Source organism: Dendrobates tinctorius, unplaced genomic scaffold, assembly GCF_039654945.1.
Source record: "Dendrobates tinctorius isolate UK_male_01 unplaced genomic scaffold, ASM3965494v1 ptg000360l, whole genome shotgun sequence".
Classification (NCBI taxonomy): Eukaryota; Metazoa; Chordata; class Amphibia; order Anura; family Dendrobatidae; genus Dendrobates; species Dendrobates tinctorius.
The window spans coordinates 4,094,494-4,120,150 of record NW_027362026.1 but is presented as its reverse complement, the minus strand read 5'-3'; the positions used below and the strand labels follow the sequence as shown (position 1 = coordinate 4,120,150).

At 45.3% G+C, this 25,657-nt stretch overlaps 1 protein-coding gene across 4 annotated transcripts in view; it reads left to right on the top strand.

The window, feature by feature from the left end:
• Positions 1–25,453, top strand: part of TMEM106A (transmembrane protein 106A) — a 43,996-nt gene extending 18,543 nt beyond the window's left edge. For 3 of the 4 annotated variants that reach the window (XM_073562624.1, XM_073562625.1, XM_073562626.1), the window contains exons 6-8: positions 11,181–11,224; positions 11,398–11,451; positions 24,173–25,453. In XM_073562624.1, coding sequence (XP_073418725.1) covers positions 11,181–11,224; positions 11,398–11,451; positions 24,173–24,272 — 198 coding nt within the window. In that variant the 3' untranslated portion in view covers positions 24,273–25,453. The remainder of the gene's footprint in view (positions 1–11,180; positions 11,225–11,397; positions 11,452–24,172) is intronic. The other variant, XM_073562627.1, reaches the window with a different exon arrangement.
• The last annotated feature ends 204 nt before the right edge of the window (positions 25,454–25,657 follow it).

Sequence of the window (25,657 nt, the reverse complement as noted above, 5' to 3'; positions counted from 1 at the left end):
TTCAGTTGGGTTCCTGTCCTGTCGGCGGTGCCTGTCATGGGCGAAGAAAATGGACCCAGCCCCGTCCCGGCGCAGGAAGAACAGGTGTCTCACCTGCAGCGCCGGACGTCGGGTGCTGGATGCGCAGTCCCAGGGCCCTCCGGGGTTCCGGGTTCGTGCGGGCGTCGGTGGGATCCCCGGGGTCTGCGGGAAGCCCCCACCGCGCCGCCCTCCCCTCGCGCACGCCGCATCTCGATCCCCATAGCAGGGGAGAGACGCTGGCTTCTTCCGGCCTGGGTGCGCCGGCTGACGTCAGAGAAGGGCGACGGTTTAATGGCGCCGGATGCGACGCCGGCTTTCTGAGCGGTCGGCCGGCGGTCGCAGGGGGGAGGGGAGAGACGCTCACCTGAGCGGAGGCGCGGTATTTAAAGAGAGAAGGCGGCAGCCGACGGCGGTGCAACATGGAGTCAGAGCAGGAACGTTCAGCGTCCCTGCCTCCCTCTCAGCCCTCTGGCAGAAAGCATGGAAGCCATTCCAGCAGCAGCCGCCCCAGCCGCAGGTCTGGGGACTCATCAAGATCCAAAGAACGCAGGTCACGTGCCCCAACGCAGCCTCCGAGTCCGGTACCCTTGATTTCGGGTGGTGAGTGATCTTCGTGAATGTTAGCATTATGTTAACAGGGCTTCTGTTGTATGCTTCACCCTGTAGGAAAGGCCTAGAAAAGCAGGAAGCAAGAAGAACAATAGGGATTGTGCTATATGTAAATCTCCCCTAGCAAGAGATTGGCAAAAAGATCTCTGTGCTGCGTGCATTCAGCGGACTATGGCGGAGGAAGCGCCTAGTTTCGCAGCCAATCTAATATCTGCCCTAAGGTCAGGAATGGAAGGCTCAATTAAGTCCCTATTGAAAAAAGGGAAAAAAACCAGGAAGGATCCCCCTAGTTCCCCCTCGGATTCCGCGTCAATGTCCTCTCAGGCGGAAAAATCATCCTCCTCAGACAGCGACATGGGGGGTAAACCATGTTTCCCTGTAGAAGACACAGACGCCCTCCTAAAGGCCATTAGAGCTACAATGGGCCTACAGGAAGAAAAGGCGGCTAAAACCCTAGAGGATGTTATGTTTGGGGGGCTTCAGGAGAGGAAAAAACGGACCTTTCCGGTAAACGAGAAGATCCAGGCACTTATTGAGAAAGAGTGGAAAAAGCCCGAAAAATCGGGGGCCCTTCTATCCACTTCCAAGAGACGATATGCCTTCGAGCATAAGGATGCAGAGATATGGGACAAAATCCCCAAAATAGATGCAGCAGTGTCCAGATCCTCCAAAAGGTCGGCCCTGCCCCTGGAAGACGCAGGGGTTCTTAGAGACCCACTAAACAAGAAGGCGGACTCATATTTGAGGCACGCATGGGAAGCGACAGCAGGACGACTAAAACCGGCAATAGCGGGTATTGTACGGCACGCTCCCTCATGATCTGGCTGCAGCAGTTAGAAGAAAAGCTGGCTTCAAGGGTCCCAAGAGAGAAAATCTTATCGGAGATGTATCTCTTGCACGGGCCAGCAGCTTTTTTGGCCGATACCTCGGCGGACTCTATGCGGATGACAGCCAGGGCAGCGTCACTATCAAATGCTGCTAGACGAGCAATATGGCTTAAGGGCTGTCCGGGTGACCTTCAGTCCAAGGCCAAATTATGCTCTCTCCCCTGCGACGGTCGATTCTTGTTCGGCAAGAACTTGGACGATATACTGGAGAAAGCAGGCGATAAGAAAAAAGGCTTCCCCAGATTCCCTATGGATCAGAGGAGACAGCCCTTTCGGAGGGGGAGATTCAATAGGGGGCGCCCTCCCGCTGACAGGAGAAGATGGGAGGATAAAAGAAAAAAAGAATCGGGATTTATGTTTGGTGGAGGCACCTCCACCTCAAAAAAGTCGCCACAGTGACGCCAGTATTCCAGTGGGGGGGGGGGGGGATTGGCACTCTTTTTCCAAACCTGGGAGAAGATCTCCTCCAACGCCTGGATCCTAACCATCCTAACAGAGGGCCTGAAAATTCCTTTGATTCGTCAGCCAAAATCCGTGGTCGTCATCACACCCATCAGGATGGTGACCGAAGAGCAGGTGGCCTTAGAAACAGAGATCCTGAGCCTGATAGACAAGCGGGTACTCTCCGAGGTACCATGCCTACAGGAAGGGAAGGGGTTTTATTCACCCCTTTTTCTGATAAAAAAAACCCGATCAAACTTTCAGGACAATCATAAATCTCAAACGGCTCAATCTATGGATAAGGAACTCGACCTTCAAGATGGAATCAGTAACTACGGCGGTGAAGCTGCTACACCAAGATTGCTTCATGGCCGTAGTCGATTTAAAGGATGCGTATTATCACATCCCTATCCACCCAGATTACCAGAAATACTTGAGGGTAGCACTTTATATTCAAGGCACGCTAAGGCACTTTCAGTTCAGGGCTCTTCCGTTTGGCATATCTATAGCCCCGAGAGTTTTCACCAAAGTCATAGCGGAAGTGACTGCCTTTCTCCGGATTCACGCATAATACCATACCTGGACGATTTTCTCATAGTAGGCAGCTCAGAGGACCACTGTACAGCGCAGTTGACCCGGGTGATCAACACCTTGCAGGAATTAGGGTGGATAGTCAATTTCAAAAAATCAAAATTGCAACCCCTAAAAGAACAGACCTTCCTAGGATTCGTACTAGACTCAGAAAAGCAAGAGTGTCTGCTCCCAGAGTCCAAAATAGAAAAGGTGCAGAATCTGGCCTTCACGGGCCAAAACTAACCACGTATGACTTTAAGAAGAGCAATGTCCCTGCTAGGTACCCTAACATCCTGTATTCCGGCGGTCAGGTGGGCTCAGTTTCACACCCGGCAACTCCAGTGGGAGATACTAACAGCACAAAGATCGCTAAGAGGCTGTTTAGAAGGAAAGCTGGAGCTTTCCTTAAAAACCAGAGACTCTCTCAATTGGTGGCTGGACAAGAAAAATCTGACCTTGGGAATACCGTGGGACAGACAGACGTCAGATATAATCTTAACAGATGCAAGCTCCTCGGGGTGGGGGGCACACCTAAGGGGCATCATAGGTCAGGGTTCCTGGACGCGTAAAGAAAGGGAAGCATCCTCCATCCTGAGAGAACTGTGCAGTGAGCAAGGCCCTAAGTCACTTCATTCCGCTACTCCAGTGTCGAAATGTATGCATCATGTCAGACATCAAGGTAGTAGTGGCATACATCAACCACCAAGGAGGGACAAGATCACACTCCTTAATGGAAGCGGCGACAGACATTCTGAGCAGAGCAGAAGAACACCTACACTCCTTGACAGCCTTACATATAAAAGGGGCAGAAAACATAGAGGCAGACTTCTTGAGTCGCAATACCCTGAAGCAGGGGGAATGGGCGCTAAACCGGTCCATTTTTCAAAAAATAACTCGGCTTTGGGGGAAACCGGTGATAGACCTCTTTGCCAACAAACACAACAGGCAAACAGGTTCTGCTCTCTAAACCCGAGAGAAAATCCATGGGCAGTGGACTCATTGCACATCCAGTGGAACTTCAGGCTAGCTTATGCGTTCCCCCCAGTGGCTCTGATCCCAACAGCTGTCAGAAAAATCAGAAACGATCAGGCCAGGGTGATTCTAATAGCTCCATTTTGGCCAAAATGGCCCTGGTTTGCTCTGCTACGAAGGATGTCCCTCTCCGATTCATGGGTTCTACCAGAAATCCCGGACCTACTAGCTCAAGGTCCAATATTCCACGCTCAGGTCAAAGGATTCCATCTGACGGCGTGGAATTTGAAAGGTCGCTTTTAACGGATAGAGGGTTCTCCCCCGGGTTGGTGGCCACCCTGCTAAAGAGTGGGAAACCAGTGACGACTAACATCTACGGCAGAACATGGAATAAGTTCCTGCAGTTCTTAGGTAGGCTGTTAGGGAAAGATCCCCCGATTAATGCCATCCTGGAGTTCTTACAATCGGGGTTGCAGATAGGGTTAGCAGTGAACACACTTAAAGTTCAGGTGTCTGCACTAGGGGCGCTCTACAACTGCAAATTGGCATAAAATAGATGGGTAGCCAGATTTATTAAATCCTGCCATAGAGCTAGGCCTATCCCAATACCCCGGATAGCCCCCTGGGATTTAAACCTAGTGCTAGAGGCCCTTACAAAAGATCCGTATGAGCCATTACATCAGCTACACCTAAAGTTTCTGACCCTAAAAACAATCCTGTTAGTGGCCCTCACGTCAGCCCGCAGGATAAGCGATTTACAGGCTCTCTCAGTAAACCCACCTTATACGCAAGTCTTTCAGGATAGGGTAGTGTTAAGAACAGACCCCGCTTATCTGCCCAAAGTAGCATCAGATTTCCATCGGGGCCAGGAAATTGTCCTTCCATCTTTCTGCGAGAACCCAAAAAATCTGGGGGAGGAAAAGTTCCATAATCTGGATGTTAAGAGAGCTCTCGTAGAATACATATCTATGACTAGCCAGTGGAGGAGGTCCCAGTCCCTATTCGTAGCTTTTCAGGGTGCCAGGAAAGGCTATGGGGTTTCAAAAGGGACTATTGCTAGATGGATTAGGGAGGCCATTAGTGTAGCCTACACAGCTAGTGGTATCCCGATTCCTGACGGCATCAAGGCTCATTCCACCAGAGCCGTGGCGACCTCCTGGGCCGAAAAAGCAGAGGTATCGATCGAACAGATTTGTAAGGCCGCTTCCTGGGCCTCACCTTCAACCTTCTTTAAGCACTATAGGTTGAATCTATCCTCCTCTGCTGACTTAACCTTTGGTAGAAGGGTGCTGCAAGCGGTGGTCCCTCCCTAAGGTGTTTCGAATCTCCAAAAATCTCTCAGGTGGTGCTGTCATGGGTGAAGGGAAAACCACCATGGTTACTTACAGTTAGCCGGTTTTTCCGGAACCCATGACAGCACCCGTATATTCCCCCCCTTTTCACCATATGGGTGTGCACAATTAGTAGGGTGTTTTTTGAGTGTTGTGGTGTTGGATTAAACATGTAACTAACCGGGAAGTCCTCTCAGTGCTCTGTAACCCAACTGAAGCGGGGGAGAGGTGCCGCCCCTTATGTCTCAGTAGGTTCCTGTCCTGGCGGGGCGGATCCCTCTCTCAGGTGGTGCTGTCATGGGTTCCGGAAAAACCGGCTACCGGTAAGTAACCATGGTGGTTTCTCTTATAGCGCGCACAGTGACACCCGCAGCCACCGGATTCCAGAAGACACCCTACTCGCCTTCCTGTCGCCCTCACTGCATCTCGTTGGTTCCGACGCCAGCAGCATTTCCGGCCGAGTGATCACCTGGCACTGCTCATTAAGGTAATAAATATACACGCCTCTCCACTCCCATAGGCGTGGAGTGAATATTCATTAACTTTATGAGCTGGGCCACTTGATCACTCGGCAGGAAGAGCTGCTGGCATCGGAATAAGATACATCGAGGGTACGCAGGCAAGGTGAGTAGGATATGTGTTTTTTAATAGGAATCGTGCATACAAGGATAAGGAGAAATGCATGCAAGGACTGCGATGGGGGAGCCATGCATACAAGGACAGCGATGGGGGAGCCATGCATACAAGGACAGCGATGGGGGAGCCATGCATACCTGGCTTATACTCGAGTCAAGAAGCTTGCCCAGTTTTTCGTGGCAAAATTAGATGCCTCAGCTTATACTGGGTCGACTTATACTCGCGTATATACAGTGATTATTTGTCTTTCCTCATGACTAAAATCCTCCATGACCCGTATCAATTCTGTGGCTCTTCTTTGTACTATTTCTAGCTCCAGGTAATCCTTTCTATGAACTGCTTATTCCAGATAAGGCAGCTCTAATATATTGGGAATTGGTAGTATTAGGTCCCTATTCTGTGAGTTTATACCTTTGTAATACATGACCATTTCATGCTGGCTTTAGGATCAGCTGATTGACATTGCATGCTGTGATTTAGTTTGATACGATGAAAGAAATGGATGCACAACCTAATATAACATCATCTAGGGTGCACACTGCAAAGAACCAATAATGATCAGAAAGGAGAAAACCGTACAGAAAAGGTGCACACCAAGATACACATCAACATTTTTATTAAACACAATGTGACTTGATTATTAACCCCTTAATTCCATATGACGTACTATCCCGTCCATGTGCCCTGGGACTTAATACCCATGGACGGGATAGTACGTCATAGCGATCAGCGGCGCCCACGTGGTGAGCGCCGCTGATCGCGGCCGGTTGTCAGCTGATTATCACAGCTGACACCCGGCACAATGTCAGGGGCGGTCACGGGCCGCCCCCGACACGTTAACCCCTTGCACACCGCGACAAACACGATCGCGGTGTACCGGGGGTTAAAGGGAAGCATCGGCAGGGAGGGGGCTCCCTCCGTGCTTCCCTGAGCCCCCCACGGCAGCGCAATGTGCAGCGCTGCTGCGTGGGGCTCCTTCCCTGCAGGTCCCCGAATCCAAGATGGCAACGGGGGCCTGCAGGGAGCCGGCTTCCTCAGTGCCTGCAAAGCGCAGGCACGAGGAAGCCTGCTGCACTGCCTGTGACAGATCGCTGATCTGTGATGTGACAGATCAGCGATCTGTCACAGGACAGTGATGTCCCACCTGGGACAATGTAATAAAGGTAAAAAAAAAAGTGTTAAAATAATTTTAAAAAAAATCGCCAAAAGAAAAAAAAAAAAATATTCCCCCAATAAATTCATTAAACAATAAAAGTACACATGTTTGGTATCGCCGCGTCTGTAACGACCTGCCCTATAAAACTGTCCCATTAGCGAACCCCTTAAAAAATAAAAATAAAAAACGAAGCAAAAAATGATTTATCATACCGCCGAACAAAAAGTGCAATAACGCGTGATCAAAAAGACGCATATAAATATCCATGGTACCGCTGAAAACGTCATCTTGTCCCGCAAAAAACGAGCTGCCATACAGCATCATCAGCGAAAAAATAAAAAAGTTATAGCTCGCAGAATTAAGCGATGCAAAAATAATTATTTTTTATATAAAATAGTTTTCATTGCATAAAACCGACAAAACAAAAAAAACCTAAATGAGGTATCGCTGTAACCGTACTGACCCGAAGAATAAAAGGGCTTTATCAATTTTATCGCACGCGGAACGGTGTAAATGCACCCCCCCCCCCCCCAAAAGAAATTCATGAAACGCTGGTTTTTGTTCATTCTGTGTCCCAAAAATCGGAATAAAAAGCGATCAAAAAATGTCACGTGCCCGAAAATGGTACCAATAAAAACGTCAACTCGTCCCGCAAAAAATAAGACCCCACATGACTCGGTGGGTCAAAATACAGAAAAATTATAGCTCTCAATATGTGGTGATGCAAAAACTATTTTTACAATAAAAAGCGTCTTTTAGCGTGTGACAGCGGCCAAACATAAAAACCCGCCATAAATAATAAAATTAAAAGAAAATGTATTTATTTCCATTTTCCCGTTAGGGTTAGGGCTAGGGTTAGGGGTGTGTTGGGGTTAGGGATGGAGTTAGAATTGGGGGTTTCCACTGTTTGGGCACATCAGGGGCTCTCCAAATGCAACATGGCGTCTGATCTCAATTCCAGCCAATTCTGAGTTGAAAAAGTCAAATGGTGGTCCTTCCCTTCCAAGCTCTGCCTTGCGCCCAAACAGTGTTTTACCCCCACATATGGGGTATCAGCCTACTCAGGACATTGCAAAACAACTTTTGGGGTCTAATTTCTCCTGTTACCCTTAGGAAAATAAAAAATTGGGAGCAAAAATATCATTTTTGTCGAAAAAAATGATTTTTTTTATTTTCACGCCCGGGCGTTATTAACTTCTGTGAAGCACTTGGGGGTTCAAAGTGCTCACCACACATCTAGAGAAGTTCCTTGGGGGGGTCTAGTTTCCAAAATGGGGTCATTTGTGGGGAGTTTCCACTGTTTAGGTACATCAGGGGCTCTCCAAAAGCAACATGACACCCGCAGACCATTCCATCAAAGTCTGCATTCCAAAACGTCACTACTTCCCTTCCGAGACCCGACGTGTGCCCATACAGTAGTTTTCTCCCACATATGGGGTATCAGCGTACTCAGGACAAATTGGACAACACCTTTTGGGGTCCAATTTCTCCTGGGACCCTTGGGAAAATAAAAAAAATTGGTGACTAAAAGATCATGTTTGTGGAAAAAATACGATTTTTTTATTTTCACGCCCGGGCGTTATAAACTTCTGTGAAGCACTGGAGGGGTCAAAGTGCTCACCACACATCTAGATAAGTTCCTTGGGGGGTCTAGTTTCCAAAATGGGGTCATTTGTGGGGAGTTTCCACTGTTTAGGTACATCAGGGGTTTTCCAATCGCGACATGGTGTCCGATCTCAATTCCAGCCAAAAACGTCAAATGGCGCTGCTTCCCTTCCGAGCTCTGCCATGCGTCCAAATAGTGGTTTACCCTCACATGTGGGATATCGGCGTACTCAGGACAAATTGCACAATAACTTTTAGGGTCCTGTTACCCTTGGGAAAATAAAAATTGTGGGTGAAAAGATCATTTTTGTGGAAAAAATGATTTTTTAATTGTACCGCTGTACGTTATAAACTTCTGTGAAGCCCTTGTGGGTTCAAAGTTCTCACCACATATCTAGATAAGTTCCTTGGGGGGTCTAGTTTCCAAAATGGGGTCACTTGTGGGGGGTTTCCACTGTTTAGGTACATCAGGGGCTCTCCAAACGTGACATGGCGTCCGATCTGAATTCCAGCCAATTTTGCATTGAAAAAGTCAAATGGCGCTCCTTCCCTTCTGAGCTCAGCCATGCGCCGAAACAGTGGTTGCCCCCCACATATCAGGTATCAGCGTACTCAGGACAAATTGCACAATAAATTTTGCAGTCCAATTTCTCCTGTTACCCTTGGTAAAATAAAAAAAATTGTACCTGAAGTATTTTTTTGTGAAAAAAAGTTAAATGTTCATTATTTTTTTTTTTTTTTTTTTTTTAAATATTCAAAAAATTCCTGTGACGCACCTAAAGGGTTAATAAACTTCTTGAATGTGGTTTTGAGCACCTTAAGGGGTGTAGTTTTTAGAATGGTGTCACTTTTGGGTATTTTCTATCATATAGACCCCTCAAAGTGGCTTCAAATGTGATGTGGTCCGTAAAAATAAAATGGTGTTGCAAAAATGAGAAATCGCTGGTCAATTTTTAACCCTTATAACTTCCTAACAAAAAAAATTTTTGGTTCCAAAATTGTGCTGATGTAAAGTAAACATGTGAGAAATGTTACTTATCAAGTTTTTTGTGTGCCGTATCTCTGTGATTTAAGGGCATAAAAATTCAAAGTTGGAAAATTGTGAAATTTTCAAAATTTTCGCCAAATTTCCGTTTTTTTCTCACAAACACAAGTTATTTAAATGAAATTTTACCACTAACATGAAGTACAATATGTCACGAGAAAACAATGTCAGAATCACCGGGATCCATGGAAGCGTTTCAGAGTTATTACCTCATAAAGGGACAGTGGTCAGAATTGTAAAAATTGGCCCGGTCATGAACGTGCAAACCACCCTTGGGGCTTAAGGGGTTAAAAACATGAGCACCCCATTATGGGGTGGTCATGTTTTTTATCATGGCGTAACATGATATTTAATAAGAAATTATGGGTGTGATTTAGTTTCTGATCTACAAGTACACACAGATCCTTCTGTAAAAGGGACTTGCCTAGTTTTTCTCTTCTAGAACTCATGATTCCTGAATATTAATGCCATGTGCATGACTTTACATTTCTGCATATTGAACCTCATTTGCCAAGTACATCCCTAACATGACAGGTCTAGTCATTTGGCGTGAGTGAGTTCTTTTAACGATCTAGTTGAAATCTTGGCTATCATATTCAGAAAAGCAAAGAATATGGTCCAAGGTTGATTGCCATCAGTTTTGGAAAAGCTGATGAGGGTTGTCCTGTTTCCTTGTTTTGCTTTCTAAAGTGGCAGTTCAGTAGAGTGAAGTTGCTCTGATCCATTGTTGGGGTTAGGCCTGGTGACTCCTCCTGCTTGTTACCTTGGAGCACAATGGTGGTGGGTCTGTAGTCTCATCTCCATACAGGAAACTGCGCTCCTCTGCTTTGCACTTTATAGCTCATTCCTTGGAATCTCTGTCAGACTGTAGACTTCTCCAAAAGACTGCCAACCAAGTAAAAATGTAGGGTGGTTGTACTGATTTTCCTTCAACAGGGCGGTGTTTTGGAGGCACGGCACCATGTGACTTGACAATGTTACTTCAGCAGAGCACTTCACAGCATGCGCTGGCAGTCTTGCAACCAATAGACATAGCTCAGGATCCGGAGGCCAGGACTAATTAATGCAAATTTTACTGATCAGTCGCTTGGGACACTAAAACAAGACAATCCCTATAACCTTTTATCGCCATTGGATGCAGTGATATGTCCAATGCTGTCTCCATAATATTGATGCATGCGCCTCTTCTTTGCCAGCAGATGATGGCTATTATTCAACCATCATCCGCCTCTAACAGCCGCACCTGGTATCTGTGGCAGTTGCATTTACAGTGTAAATCCTGAGAGGTGCGCTGTTCTACCCCCATGTCATTGCCCCTCTCTCCTGCATGACAGCCGGGAGTCTGCTGCTGTCATGCTGTCACTTCTATGAAAGCCAGCGTGTGTCTTGCGTTCATAGGAGGCCATGATTTTCACTATTCGGTATACTGCAATATTTCTGTATGCAGCACACATGATCAGATGATCGCAGGTTCAAGCCCCTTAAGGGAACTACAAAATATAATGAAAATTGGAAGGAGGAAATGTGACTTTTTAAAAAAGAAAAAAACGAATGTTGGATGCCAGAATTCTGTTTTTTGTTTTTTTTTGTTTGTTTTGTTTTTAGCTGCTGCAAAAGCTCATGCAATGCAATAATCACCCCAAAATGGTGGTGATTGATAAAAAAAAAATAATAATAATAAAAAAAGCTCTCATAATACTGTCGGCTCAAAAATAAAAATGTTTGGCTTTTGGAATTAAGGGAGGGTAAGAACTATAAAATGAAAAGAGATCCATGCCCGAGTGAAGAGCGTACAATATGTTCTCAGCTTTCTCTGGTCTTCCCAAAGGTTCCTGGAATAAGTTGAGGATTGTTACGTGGACTGAAACTTTCTATGGCTAATTCCAGTTATTTTTTTCTAACAGATCTTTTATACTGTAGAGAGTCACGTCCAGGATGTCAGCACATTGTAAGTCAAAGAATGAGATAAGCTGGTTGTTGCTAACAGTCCAATATGACTGAAAAAGATTTTTCTTTAAGCCTCACACATTTTCACATTCATTCATTGATCACTTGAATATTTTGTTTACATTTTTTTTTCTTTTGCTGTCTTTGTACTAAACACCATTCCTTTAATTTTAGTGATGTTTGCACTTGGGAACGAATACACGTTCACAACATTCTGCTACATGTGCAGTAAGTACACAGTGCTAATCATAAAACTAAATAAAACACTCCTCCAACTGAAATCGTTTGATCTGAAAAAATAATTATACATAATTGGTATCAACGTCCATGACTACTGATGCAATAAAAAATGCATTATTTATTCTGTATGGTGAACATGGGGGTGAGAACCTGCTGAATTGCTGATATCCACAAAAATGGAATGAAAGGGGATCATAAATTCACATATACATCAAATAATCAAAATTACAGCTCACCCAGCAGTCACAGAAAAATAAGGACTATCAGGACTGTGGATTTTCTGTTTGTTTCTTCGATTTTTTTTTATTTATTTTTTTTAAATGTTTATTGCTTCTGTCACTAGGTTAAAAGTAGGCAGATTTGCGCTTCATTTATTCCTGCTGCTCCGAAATTTTATTTATTTTTTTTTGTACCAAGAAAGCGCCATACAGTTTCAGAAATGTGGCCTATGTAGTGCTAATTATTTTTGTATTTACAAATAGGGGGTGTTCTTTCATCAGCCCCCTTTGTCACTTAAATTCCTTAAAGGGCACCTGTCAGCAGGATTGTGCACAGTAATCTACAGACATTGTCAGGTCGGTGCCGTTATACTGATTACAATGATACCTTGGGTGATGAAATCTGTCTTGTGGTTGTTTAATCTTTTTCAGTTTTGAGTTAAGGCCCTTTTACATTTAGCGATGCACCAGCGATCCGACCGGCGATCCGACCCGGTCAGGATCGCTGGTGCATCGCTAAATGATCGCTAGTGAGCTTTCATACAGAAAGATCTCACAGCGATGCAGCAGCGACGCAGCGCACAATACTCACCTTTCACACACAGCGATCCTTATGTCCTCCCGCCCACCTCCACGCGTCGCTCGTCTCACACAGCAGGAAGCCCAGCAGGAAGCAGACGACGAGAAATGGAGCCGCCCAATCTCGCGCGATCAGCGATGGACAGCGGGGGAGCCGGTCGGAGGTAAGTATCACACATAGTGATATCGCTAGCAATATCGCTGTAACGTCACAAAACCAGTGACGTTTTAGCGATATTGCTAGCGATATCGCTATGTGTAAAACCCCCTTTAATGATATGCCCGTGCTCTGGGCGGCCTGTGGGGTCTTCATGTGGTGCTCTGCTTAAGTATTCATCTGTATGGCTTCTCACAGATCATCGATCCCTCAGTGACCTGCCCCCTAGTTTACATAATAAATATTATATAGATCTTGGTGGAGGGGGGACTTTCTGCAGGCAGGTGCTGGCAGTGGCGCCGGCGTGCAGTCTGATCGCATATGTAATTAATTATGTACATATTTGTTTGAGGAAATACTGAATTTCCTTAAAAAAAAACAAAAAAAACCAATCCATTTGAAAATGGCGCCTGCGCAGTAACAGCTATCGTGTCATCGAGGGCTGCTACTGCACAGGCCCAGCCATCTCCATTTTTAACCCCTTTCTGACATCAGACATCCTATTCCGTCCATGTGCCCTGGGCCAATTTGGCCATGGACGGAATAGTACATCTCAGCGATCGGCCGCGCAAACGGGTCATGTGCGTCCGGGTGTCAGCTGATTCTCACAGCTGACACCCGGCACTAAGTCCCAGGAGTGCTCACAGACCGTTCCCGGCAGTTTAACCCCCCGAGATTCTGCTATCAAACACGATCGCAGCATTGTGGGAGCAGGCAGAGGGCTGAAAGCCCGCTGCCTTTGGATCAGAGACCCCACGGCATGACACAGGGTCCCGATCGCTGCCATGGTAACCCAATGTCGTCATGATGACATCCGGGTTACCAGAGCTAAGAAACTTCCTGGTCATGCGCAGTGCATGTCAGGAAGTCTGTGTCAGTGCACGTTGTTCAGTGCTGACAGGTTTCTATAGCATGCAGGTGCTGCTTCATCTGCATGCTATAGAAGCGATCAGCCTGAAAAAAGATTGTCCCATAGTGGGGGACAAAGTGTTAAAGTTAGAATAAAGTGAAGAAAAAAAAATTGAATACAGTACTAAAAATCAATATTCTATCATTAAATAAATATTTGAATGAAAAAACAATCTAAATAATAAAAGTACACTTATTTGGCATCGCTGCCTTTTAATGACTCGACCTATAAAACTGTCACACTCTTTAACCCCTTTATAAAAAGGCAAAAAACAATGCTTTATCATCATACCACTGAACAAAAAGTGGAATAACGCGATCAAAAAGGCGGATATAAATAAACATGGCACCACTGAAAGTCATCTTGTCCCGCAAAAAACAAGCCCCCTTAGCGCTCCCTTCACCGGAAAAATAAAGTTATAGGTCTCAGAATAAAGCGATGCAAAATAATTATTTTTTATATAAAATAGTGTTTATTGTATAAAAGCGCCAAAACATAAAAAAAAAATAAATGAGGTATCGCTGTAATCGTACTAAGCCGAAAAAATTCATGAATTGCTGGTTTTTGTTCTGCCTCCCCAAAATCGGAATAAAAAGCAATCAAAAAATGTCATGTGCCTGAAAATGGCACCAATAAAAATGTCAACTCGTCCCGCAAAAAACAAGACCTCACATGACACTGGGGGCCAAAATATGGAAAAATTATAGCTCTCAAAATATGGTGATGCAAAAACTATTTTTTGCAATAAAAAGTGTCTTTTAGTGTGTGACAGCAGCCAAACAGAAAAACCCACTATAATGCCTCTTTCACACATCCTGATATTTCCGATACCAGAGATGTCAGTGCATGTAGTACATGCGGCATACATGTGCCGCATCGGTACCTCAAGGACAGGCGCCAGGGAAGAAGCGTTACAGTAAGCGCTGCTCCCCGTCGTCGGGTGCTGAACACTGCTCTCATCATTCTCCCATGCTCTGCCGGCGATCGGCACAAGCGGGGGAGAATGATGAGATCCATGTTCAGCACCTGGCGCCGGGGAACAGCGCTTACTGTAACACTTCTTCCCCGGCGCCGATGCGTGTCACATGGATGACATCCATGTGTGTTATGCGTATGCACGTGTGCTGGTTGTTTTGTGGCCAGTGCTGACATCAAAAACGGACGTGTCAGCATGTTTTGCCCACGGTCCGTGGAAACGCACTGACATGTGCACAGACCCATTCACTTGAATAGGCAAATAGTGCTCTGTTCCTCCCGAGTCTCTCTGCATAGCTAGGTAGCACTGTACAGCCACATATGGGGTATTACCACGTTCAGTAGAAATTGTGGGACAAATTTTGTTGCCATTTTTACCCAGTTCTTGTGTGAAAATGTAAAACCTTTGACTAAAACAAAATTTTGGTGGTAAAAAGGTTTTGTCCTGACTTCCCAATGGTATAAAATTCTGTGACATACCCATGGTGTCAATATGATCAAGCACCCCTAGATGAATTAAGAGGTGTAGTTCGTCAAATGGGGTGACTTATGGGGGGGTTCTGCTGTTTTAGCACCTCATGGGCTCTCTCAGTGGGTCATGGCACCTGCAAACCATAACATTAAGGCTGTGTGCCCACGTTGCATTTTTAATGCGTTTCTGCTGCGTTTTTGCCGCAGCGGAAGCGCTTAAACGCTAATAAAATGCATCCCCATGTAATCCTATGAGATTCCGCAGTTGTGCCCATGCTGCAGATTTTTCTGCTACGGAATCGCATAGCGGTAAAATACGCAGTATGTCCATTATTTCTGCGGAATCGCGGCGATTCTACTGCCATAGCATTGCATTGAAACGCTCACTTTACGCATGTGGCTATGCCCACCATGCCTAAAGTGAGCACTTCATGTGCGGCTGGTACCCAGGGTCTGGAGGAGAGGAGACTCTCCTCCATGCCCTGGGTGCCATATTCCTGTAAAAAATAGAATTAAAATAAATAGGGATATGCTTACCCTCTGTCTGTCCCCAGAGTCCTCCCGACTCTCAGCCACGCTGCCAGCATCTTCTGTTCCCAGGGATGCATTGCGCGAATGACCTCTGATGACGTAGCGGTCTCGTGTGATGCTACGTCATCAGAGATGATTGTCGCAAGACATCCCTGGGAACGGAAGTTGCCGGCAGCGCCATGAAGGCCGGGACAACTCCTGGGGCCGACAGAGGGTAAGTATATCTCTATTTTTTTTTTTTTTTTTTTTTTTATAATATTTTTAACATTCTATCTTTTACTATAGGCGCTGCATAGGCAGCATCAATAGTGAAAAGTTGGTTACACTTGTCAAGCACTGTCAATCACTTTTCCAAGCGATGCTTCAATTCGCTTGGAAAAGCGCTAGCATTCTGCAAGCTAAAAACGCTTGCAAAATGCTTGTGTTTTGCGGGAAAATGCATGCGAATTCCGCATGCATTTTACCCATGGCAGGGAGTTACGGAAATGCTGTGGACATTTAGCCTAAAATCTGGTGCTCCTTCCCTTCTGAGCTCTGCCATGTGCCCAAACAGTGATTTTACCCCCACATATGGGGTATCAGCGTACTCAGCACAAATCGTACAAAAACTATTTGGGGTCCAATTTCTTTTGTTACCCTTGGGGGCCAAAAAGATCATCTTTTTTCCTCAAAAAATGATTTTTTTTTTTTCCAGGACGTCCTTCCTGACAGCACCATGGAGGATGTCCTTCCATGCTTATAGGGACAGGAAACAGACGAGAGGTTAAAAGACGTGTAAGGACCGACACGAGAGAGGTCGTGGAAGAGCAGAGTGAGCTTGGGCACTTCCATGATTACCTTGTGCGTGCTCAGGGGGATTGGGGGTCCATCTTCTCCTTCCCCCTGTCTAGAGGTCCAGGGCCGACAACCCCGAAGGGGGGTTCCTCAGCCAATTTCCTGTTGAGCGGAGGCTCCTGGAGCTGCTTCACTCCCAGTGGGGGCTCTCTGCTTCCACTCCTGGCTGAAGACCGCCCGTGTCACTTCCGGACGCCGCCTATGACGACTTCCGGGTGCGTTCCACGCTGGAACACAAGGGACTCCGGAAGTGAGAAGGGCACTTCCTGTGACGTCAAACGGCAGAGCCGGCATACCGCTGAGGGAATTCAGAGGATACGGGTGACGCACATAAAAAGGAAAAGGTAGTACTTCTGAGACTACCTTGGTCGGGGCAGGCTGCGATAGAGAGCCGCATGGAGGAGTCCTGGAGGACCAATATTCACACTGAATCACTAATGATTGTCAGTGGACTAAGGGGCACGGCTTATTTAAGACTATTAAAGCAGGGATTGGTGAATCTTTCCTCTGCTTTACATTAGGAGAATACAGGATCTGTCACTCTGGCTCTTAAGAAACTGGTAATTCCTCGGGAAGTCCAGAAAGTGTCTCATCTGCTCAGATTGCCAGAGGCATGGGCTAAGCAACTATGTTAAGGATGCACCCTTAAGGTTATCAAGGGCGAACAGGTTTCCTTCTTATCAGAAATGTGCAGTATGGTTAGAGAGGAGATCCAGGCATCCATCTCAGGCTGCTACCGGCCCAGTCACCCCAGCAGGGGCCCTGTCCCAAAATATCAAGATGGGAGATGGAACAGTCCTTAGATGAAGAGGTCCAGTCGATTAGCTCGGACCTTGAAGAAGAGGGAGAAATTATCTCTGAACCTCCAGAAGAGGGAAAGAGCTACTTTCTTCAGAGGACACAAACTACTGCGAGCTGTTAGAAAAATGCAGATTGAGGGAACCCAGAAGCCTCAGTCGGTTCAGGACGAGATGTTCGGGGGCCTGAGGGCACAGATTTGCCAAGCTTTCCCTGTGGATGACCACATCTGGGCGATGATTCTAGAAGAGTGGGAGGATGCAGAAAAGCGGCTAGGGTATCGAAGACTTCAATTCCCTTTGAAGACTCTTCTGGCCTCAGAGAGCCCATGGACAGAAAGGCGGCCGGTCTCCTTAAGAGGGCTTGGGAGGCATCGGCAGCAGTTATGCAAGACAATATAGCTGCCACATCAGTTACTAGATCCATGCACTTGTGGATCAATCAACTGGAGGATCAGATTAAAGGGAAGACTCCTAGGGGGGGTAACATGCTAGAAGGCCTTCCCCTTTTGAGACTCGCAACGGGGTTCTTGGCAGACGTTTCTGTGAAATCTGTGCGATTTGCAGCCCGAAATAACTTTATGTAATGCGGCTCATAGAACCATAAGGATGAAGACCTGGTCGGGCGATTATCAATCTAAGAATATGTTGCGTGCCATACCTTTTTCAGGGTTAAGGGTGCTTGGGCCGATTCTAGATAATCTAGAAAATGCCACTGATAAGAGGAAAGGGTTTCCTGAGGAAAGATCAAAAAGATACTATCCCTTTCAGAGACCTCGCCCTTCCCAGAGACAGGAGTATCGGGGGGGACCCTAAAGGGGTAAAAGTAGTGCCGCACCCATGCACTTCGAGTCCGGGTCAAGGATCAGGAAGTAATGACACCATACCAGTAGGAGGTCGCCTCAGGCAGTTTTCCAATTCTTGGGGACTCATATCTCAGAATCCGTGGGTCTTAAACACCATATCTCAGGGGTATTCCCTAGAGTTTTAGGAACCTTCGACTCCCCAATATGGGTAGATGGAATGGATCTGCTAAGGTTAAACGTAGTGATTCCAGTTCCCCAGGCAGAATGGGGTCAAGGTCACTATTCGACTCTATTCACAATAAAAAAGCAGTCAGGCAAAAATCGCTCCATAATAAACCTGAAGCCCCTAAACCAGTGGGTGAGATACAAGAGGTTCAGAATAAAGTCTCTAAAGACTACCATTCCCCTAGTAGACAGGAATGCAGTAATGTGTACAATAGACCTAAAAAACTGTACTACCATGTCCCAATCAAACCTCTGAAAGGTTTCTTCAGTTTGCGATAAAAATAAGACAGGTGCTACCACTTCCAGTTTCGTGCTCTTCCTTTTGATCTTGTTTCGGCACCTCAGGTTTTTACAAAGCAGGTTGCCGAGATCATAGCCTGAGGCAGAAGGACTACAAATTTCTGAAGGGTTTTTTTCCCCCAAGATATATACGGTATATAATACTCACTGTGTAAACCCACACACACACACACACACACAGGCCTGCCCCAGAACACGAGCATATCATTAACTCAAAACTGAAAATAAAGTTTGCACAACAACCACAAGACGGATTTCATCAACCAAGGTGTCATTGTAATCAGTAGAACGGCGCCGAACTGACACTGTCTATAGGCTACTGTGCACAATCCTGCTGACAGGTTCACTTTAATAGGATACCTTTTTAGAGTAGGTTTTTGAGCAGCCAACTTACTAGCTGCCTTTCAAAAGTGTATTCATGTGTTTACTATATGGTCTATTAGTTTCAAAGAATTTGATTTCTCTTTTCGGATTGTTGTGCTATCAGTGTGTTTTATGGGACTTTTTGTTTTACCTGTGTCCTTCAGTCTTTGGATACCTGACTTATTCATTTATATATTGGTATCTTTTAATATACATTTTTTACTGGTGTATTATATTAAATAAACTTCTCTTTTTAAATGATATCTTTGACTTCAATCGTTCTAATTTGTTGTAGGTTTTTGATACAGACAGCAATTTTGCATAAATATGGGTAGAAATATTTTTAAAGTGTTCCTCGTTATTAATTTTCTATTTCAGATGTTTTAAATGTTCCTGTGAAGCTTAGAGGAGGATCCTTTGCTAAAAACAATTTAAACAGGCTACCACCAATTGCTGCTGTTATACTGATTCTGGAACAGTGTTTTTTTTTTATTTTATTTTTTTTTCCGGTCACCCTTAATTCTAAAGTTATGGTCCCCAGTATTTATTTTGCAAATTTTCCTTTCAAACAACTTTTTATCACAGAACTAGTCTGTGAGCATTTTGTTTTTCCTCTCCATCACAGAAGTTCTGTGGCATACGCCCAGTTTGTTTCTTTACTGCCAAGGGGCACAATGTGACGAGAGCAAGACCGAAAAAAACCCTTTTCCAGGATCAGTGTGAGTGGTTGCAGAGCTCGTATTCACTGAAGTCATGACTTCCCCACAGCAACATATAGTCAGCAGGAACAGTTTTGCAGAGGCTTCACTAGAGCTGGAGAGGGCATGAGCATTGCTGTACTTAGCATTTCAAATTTTTTCAGCCTGTAGGCTTGTAGATGTTGCAAAGTGGGAAAACGCCTTTAGTTCTTGTTTGGGATCCCCATGACTAAACGCACAATTGTTGTAATCATAGACAATTATCTTCCGAGCACGCACCCTGATAAAGTCAGTAGTAATATAGTATCTGGAAACTTCAGAAGCTGGTTTCTAAGTAACTTTAGGTGGCCATGTGTGAGCATGCAGTGTTTCGAATTGACTTGATGGCTGCAAAATTTCCTAGCACTTCCTTTATCTTGTTAAACATTTTCATTTCTGCTTTGTTTGAACCAGAACACTGGTTTTTCCTATAAACAGATGTAAGATCACAAGTTAAAAATTCACTACCCACCTTACTTGTAGATTAACTAACTACATAATAAAATCTGTATTAATGTGTCTTGGGGCTTTTACCCAAATGTATATTAAGCAAGCGATGTTTAGGACCTGAACCGCACCAAACAAATGTCTGAATATGACATAAATAATTGGATTTAAAGTAAAAACATGCATATACAGTCCTTTACTTACACTATGCATTGGCACACTGCAATTTAATGAATACATGAACTCCACTATTCTTGCACACATTCAAAACGTAAGGTACGGTACTTGGTGTGTTTTGATCAAAAAGCCATCCAAACACATCAAGGTGTAGCTGAATATGGATGGTCCCTATTGGGAATGGGCGGACCTGTGGATGTTTTGGTCAGTCAGGTTCGGCTGAATTTTCTAAAAAAAAAAAAAAAAAAGTTTGGGTATCTGAACCCCATTGAAGTGAATGGGGGCCCCGAACATTTAGCGGTTCCCACGCTGTCCCAGACTCTGCATCTGGATATAGTAGAGTCTGGGATCTACGTGGAATGGATTTGTGGCAGACCCCTTTTTAGGTTTTTATTTTTCTCCCCCGCCCCCCATGGTGGCACCACGGAGAGAGAGAATCCGCCCTTCAAGGACATCAAACCTACAGATAAAAAGGGCAGTACCTCTCTCCCGTTAGCAGGTCGGCATTGCTTTTTACAATTACAGGAGGAGTTGTGTGTGTTGCTTTTAGCTACAGGGTTAGAAATGGGGATGTCTTTTAGACTCTCCATTACTAACCCCTGGACTTGATGTGAGCAGACATTACACAGCTGACATCAACCGCAAAATATTACCCCGCTTGCCAAAGCACCAGGTAAGCAGGAAGAGCCAATAGATGTGCCATTTCTGGCGTGGCTGTGGTCTATTTTTAGGCTGGTGAAGGCCATGTATCCATGGACCTTCCCATCCTAAGGGCCTCCTCACACATAGCGACTCACCAGCGATCCCGACAGCGATATGATCTTGTCAGGATCGCTGGTGTGTCGCTACATTATCGCTGGTGAGCTGCCAAACAGGCAGCTTCACCAGCGATCAGCACCAGCGACGACGAGCGCTCGTGACGCTGTGTACCTTAGTTACCAGCGTGCTGGTGCAGGGAGTTGGTAACCAAGGTAAACAGCGTGTTTCTAAGAACCGCGCAGCACTTAGAAACCCACTGTTTACCTTGGTTACCAGCTCCCTGCATCAGCGTGCTTAGAAACCCTCTGTTTACCTTGGTTACCAGCTCCCTGCATCAGCGTGCTTAGAAACCCTCTGTTTACCTTGGTTACCTGCTCCCTGCATCAGCGTGCTTAGAAACCCACTGTTTACCTTGGTTACCAGCTCCCTGCATCAGCATGCTTAGAAACCCTCTGTTTACCTTGGATACCATCTCACTGATCGCTGGTCTCCCGCCTGCCACACGTTGCGATGCGTGCTGGCCAGCGGGAGACCAACGATCCCAAGAAAGTCCGGGCCATTCCAGCATGATCAGCGTTACCCGGCAGGGGGCCGGTTGCTGATACCTGTCACACACCGCGATCTCACTGGTGAGATCACTGGTGAGATCGCTGTTGCGTCACAAAATTTGTGACTCGAGATCGCTGTGTGTGATGGGGGCTTAAGAATACCAGCCACAACTGTCTTCTTGACCTTGAATGGGACTCAATGCTGGTTTTTTTTTTTTTTTTTTTTTTTAATTTTGTCAATAATTAAAAAAAAAAAACTGTGTGGGGGTCCCCTCTATTTTTGATAACCACCCTAGATGAGGCAGACAGCTGAGGGCTGCACATTTTTTATTTTATTTATTTATTTTTTTTTAAATGCTGCGCTCGGTCGGAAGTGCCCACTCCAGAAGTGCTTGTTGTTTGGCTGTGCTACAGCCTTTCAACAAGCTTTATTCGGGCTACCAAACCCAAACGGTAACACAGACATCCGGGAGAAGTCGGTGTACGGTGGCCGGTACTGACCCTGAACTTCACCACTCGGGTTCGCCCATCACTAGTCCCTATCAATCCTACTTCTCCATGTGCCAAACCAGGCCTCATCTTCTGTACATATCCTTCCCATACAAGGTTTTAATTGTGAGCTACACCTGCTTGTCTATCACTTCGCCAATCAGATGAAGTCTTGTTTGGCAAATGGAGAGGTAGGACCTAAGTGATGGGGACAATCCTGATTTAGGTACAACTTGAGCGCTTTTGTACTCTTTGATCAAAAAGCGCTACTTAAGTACCTTATATTTTTAAGGTTTGCAGCAACAGTGATATAGGCATATTGGCCACATAGCGTATTTATGAACCTGTACAGTAAATTAATGCTAAAGTTGTGCGGGCCCCTTTTTTTTTTTGCATATACATTGTCACATGGCATAAACAGATTTATAATATAAGTAGTTCAGTGGTTAATCTCTACATCCATGAGGGTCGAAGTCAATGAAAATGTTAGTTTCTACAGCCGTGATAATCTAGGTCTGAGACAAATGTTAGTTTCTATATCCCTGGTGGTCTAAGTGGCAATACTTAAAGTCCAGGTAATCTAATGTAGTGTAGTGATCTAAATCGATGAAGGCTTCGTTACTACATACCTCCTAGTCTAGGTAAGAAAAAATGGACAGAGTTCTCTTGTGTATTAGAGAGCTGGACAAGATAGCTGTCAGCCGAATAATCAAAGTATTTGGCCAACGGACATATATTGTGTATGGGGACCTTAAAGGGAATCCGTCAGCAGGTTTTTGCTATTTAAAATGAGTAGCATAATAGAGGAGGGCATAAAGCCTTGATTCCAGCAATATATCACTTATACTGTGTGCTGTAGTTTTAATGCAATCCGAATTTTATCAGCAGGAGAGTAAAGCCCCCGTTACACATAGCGATATCGCTAGCAATATCGATGTAACGTCACTGATTTTGTGACGTAGCAGCGATATTGCTAGCGATATCGCTATGTCTGATACTTACCTCCAACCGGCTCCCCCACTGTTCATCGCTGGTCGCGTGAGAACGTCCTGGACCATTTCTCATCGGGCGCTTCCTGCTGGGCGGCGCCGACGAGCGACGCGTGGACGCGGGCGGGAGGACGTCAGGATCATCTCGTCTGACAGGTAAGTAGCGACCCCCGACCGCTGCTATGTCGCTGGTGTGATCTGCCTGTGGCAGCTCACTAGTGACCACTTAGCGATGCACCAGCGATCCATATCGTTGTCGGGATCGCTGGTGCATCGCTAAGTGTAACGGTACCCTAACACTGCCAGGACTACTTATCATGTGCAGAGCAGTCAGGCTAATGTGTAACCCCGCACAGACCCCTGATTGGCAGCTTCCTGTGTACACTGTCTATTGTGTGCAAGCTGTGAATCGGGTGTGGGCAGGCTTATATACAGAGTAGATGACTTGGCTCTGCTCCATCTACATCAGACAATACAGGTATTCTGAGAACTAGACCAAGTAGCCCAGTAAGTGCCACATCCCTGGAATCAGGCTTTTTTGACCTATATTATGCTGGTCTGATTATATAGCAAAAACCTTCTCACAGATTCAGTTTAAGGAATAGGAAGGTTGTATTATTTTTGGATGAACTTTTGTAGAGGAAGACAAAAGATCTGTTGGGGTCAGTGGATAAAGACTAAAGGCCCCTTTACACTTAGCGATGCACCAGGATCCCGACCATGATACGACCCGGTCAGGATCGCTGGTGCATCGCTAAATGGTCGCTACTGAGCTGCCACTCAGGCAGATCACACAGTGATGCAGCAGCGATACAGCGGTTGTTACTTACCTTTCACATGCAGCGATCCAGACGTCCTCCCGTCCGCGTCCACGCGACCCTCGTCGGCGCCAGCAGGAAGCCCAGCAGGAAGCGCCCGACGAGAAATGGAGCTGCGCGATCAGCGATGGACAGCGGGGGAGCCGGTCGGAGGTAAGTATCACACATAGCGATATCGGTGCTGCGTCACCAAATCGGTGATGCTTTAGCGATATTGTTAGCGATATCGCTATGTGTAAAACCCCTTTAAGTTTATACCCTGTAAGATCGGTCTATTTGGGCAGAATTGTGTGTAAATGCAGCTTTAAGGGAGAACTCTGAAGATGCGTGGGAGAAGACCTACCCTGAGCCTGGAAATTGTGGCTCTGATAGGTCCTCTTGGCACAGTATTTTAATAAGGAATTTGGCTGCATCAGCTTTTACCATTCGTCTTGGGATATGATTTCATTACATGACCACATTACATCCTGTTGTGGACAAATTGACCCTTGTACATTCACATAACAGCTAGGAGCAATTATGAGTAAAGAATACATTGAAATAGTCAATGCCAAATCTAATTACTGTTCTCCTTCTCAGGGGTTCCTTGAATTGTTCCTACCTTGGACATTTGGAGCAGATACCATTCGACGGTTATGAGTACCTGGATTGTCACAGCAACTCTTCAGTCCCTCACTGAATTCTTTATAATGCTTCAGGCTTCTATAGAATTGTATAAGATTAGTGATAAACACATGTTCTGACACAGTAGAGGTAAAGAATTCCAGCAAAATGGACGGTGTCAAAACTTTTCAAGCATAAGATCATTCTATTTGCTACTGACTTAATACTTCTCCTGATTTGTGTATAGTTGATATGCTGTGCGGAGACACAGATCATTTGTGCAGAGCATCAATAATGGCACCAAAGTATAGGAGGCCTCATAGCACATCAGATTGATCTACTGACTTTTATCTAATATGTATCAAAGGAACCCTCCAAAAAATGTATATACTATGCTGTACAGAGGCCATGCACCTCAAACCCTGCATTTGGTGCACGATAGGGTTTGTTTGTTTTTTTAGCCTCCACACCTATTTATGAATAGCTGACCAAATTGGACAAAGTGAGTCAACGATTTAATGGGTATGGAGACCTCCGAATTCTCTCCTGACAGATGTTTGGGACAGAAGGATTGGAGAGCTTGAATTGAAATGTCTGAGCCCTCAGGTGAGGAGCTTTCCCCTGAGGGGTCTGTCAACAGCTACCTCGCCACTATCCTAATGATGACCTGTCATGTAAATTTGTGGGGGGTGAGGAATGGCTGTAAGCCAAAAGCACAATCAACTGACAGCTATTGAAGGTGTATTTCACAATCTGTGGGACTTATTTATCTTGGAGTTACACCGTCGCAACTATTTTTGCTATTCCATTTTAAATGTACAGAAATCACAGCTGACCCTCTAATACCTTTTATGATTTACTAATTGCGAGTGCTAGCTGCAGATGGACATGTTTTTATTGAATTTCAGCATTTTCATGATTTGTGGTTTTTCAAGTTTATGAAGGAATTCTTATTGTCATACCAAGGACTGCAGTCTGTGTATTCTTACAGTATTGGAGCTGGCGCTCTCCAAATTCATCATTCCGGCCCTACCACCTGTACAGTTTGTTCCAACAGTATTTCCTTGGGATACAGTATTGGTTAGTCGTAGTGCTAATGGTTGGTGGAAGGGTCCCATTCGAGCACTCAGGCCATCTACGTTGGTGACATTTCTTCCTTTTCGATAAATGATTGCTACATCTGTAAGAAAATGTTAATTACTACTTAAATGTAATTTTATTTAATTTGATTCCAAATAAAGTTGCATTTTATTTCTACCTAAAGTGATCCTCGTTCATGTGACAGATTTTCACAAATGTACAAAATTATGCCTTTTTGCTTTGTTGGCTAGCCATCAATCATTTCCAGAGCCAACCCTCCACAATGCAATATATCCCCAGGGCGGTCGTTATAGAGGGGGCAAAGATACCAAAGTCGGTGTAAAAGCCAATATTTTGGAGGTTCTGTACATGATCAAAAAC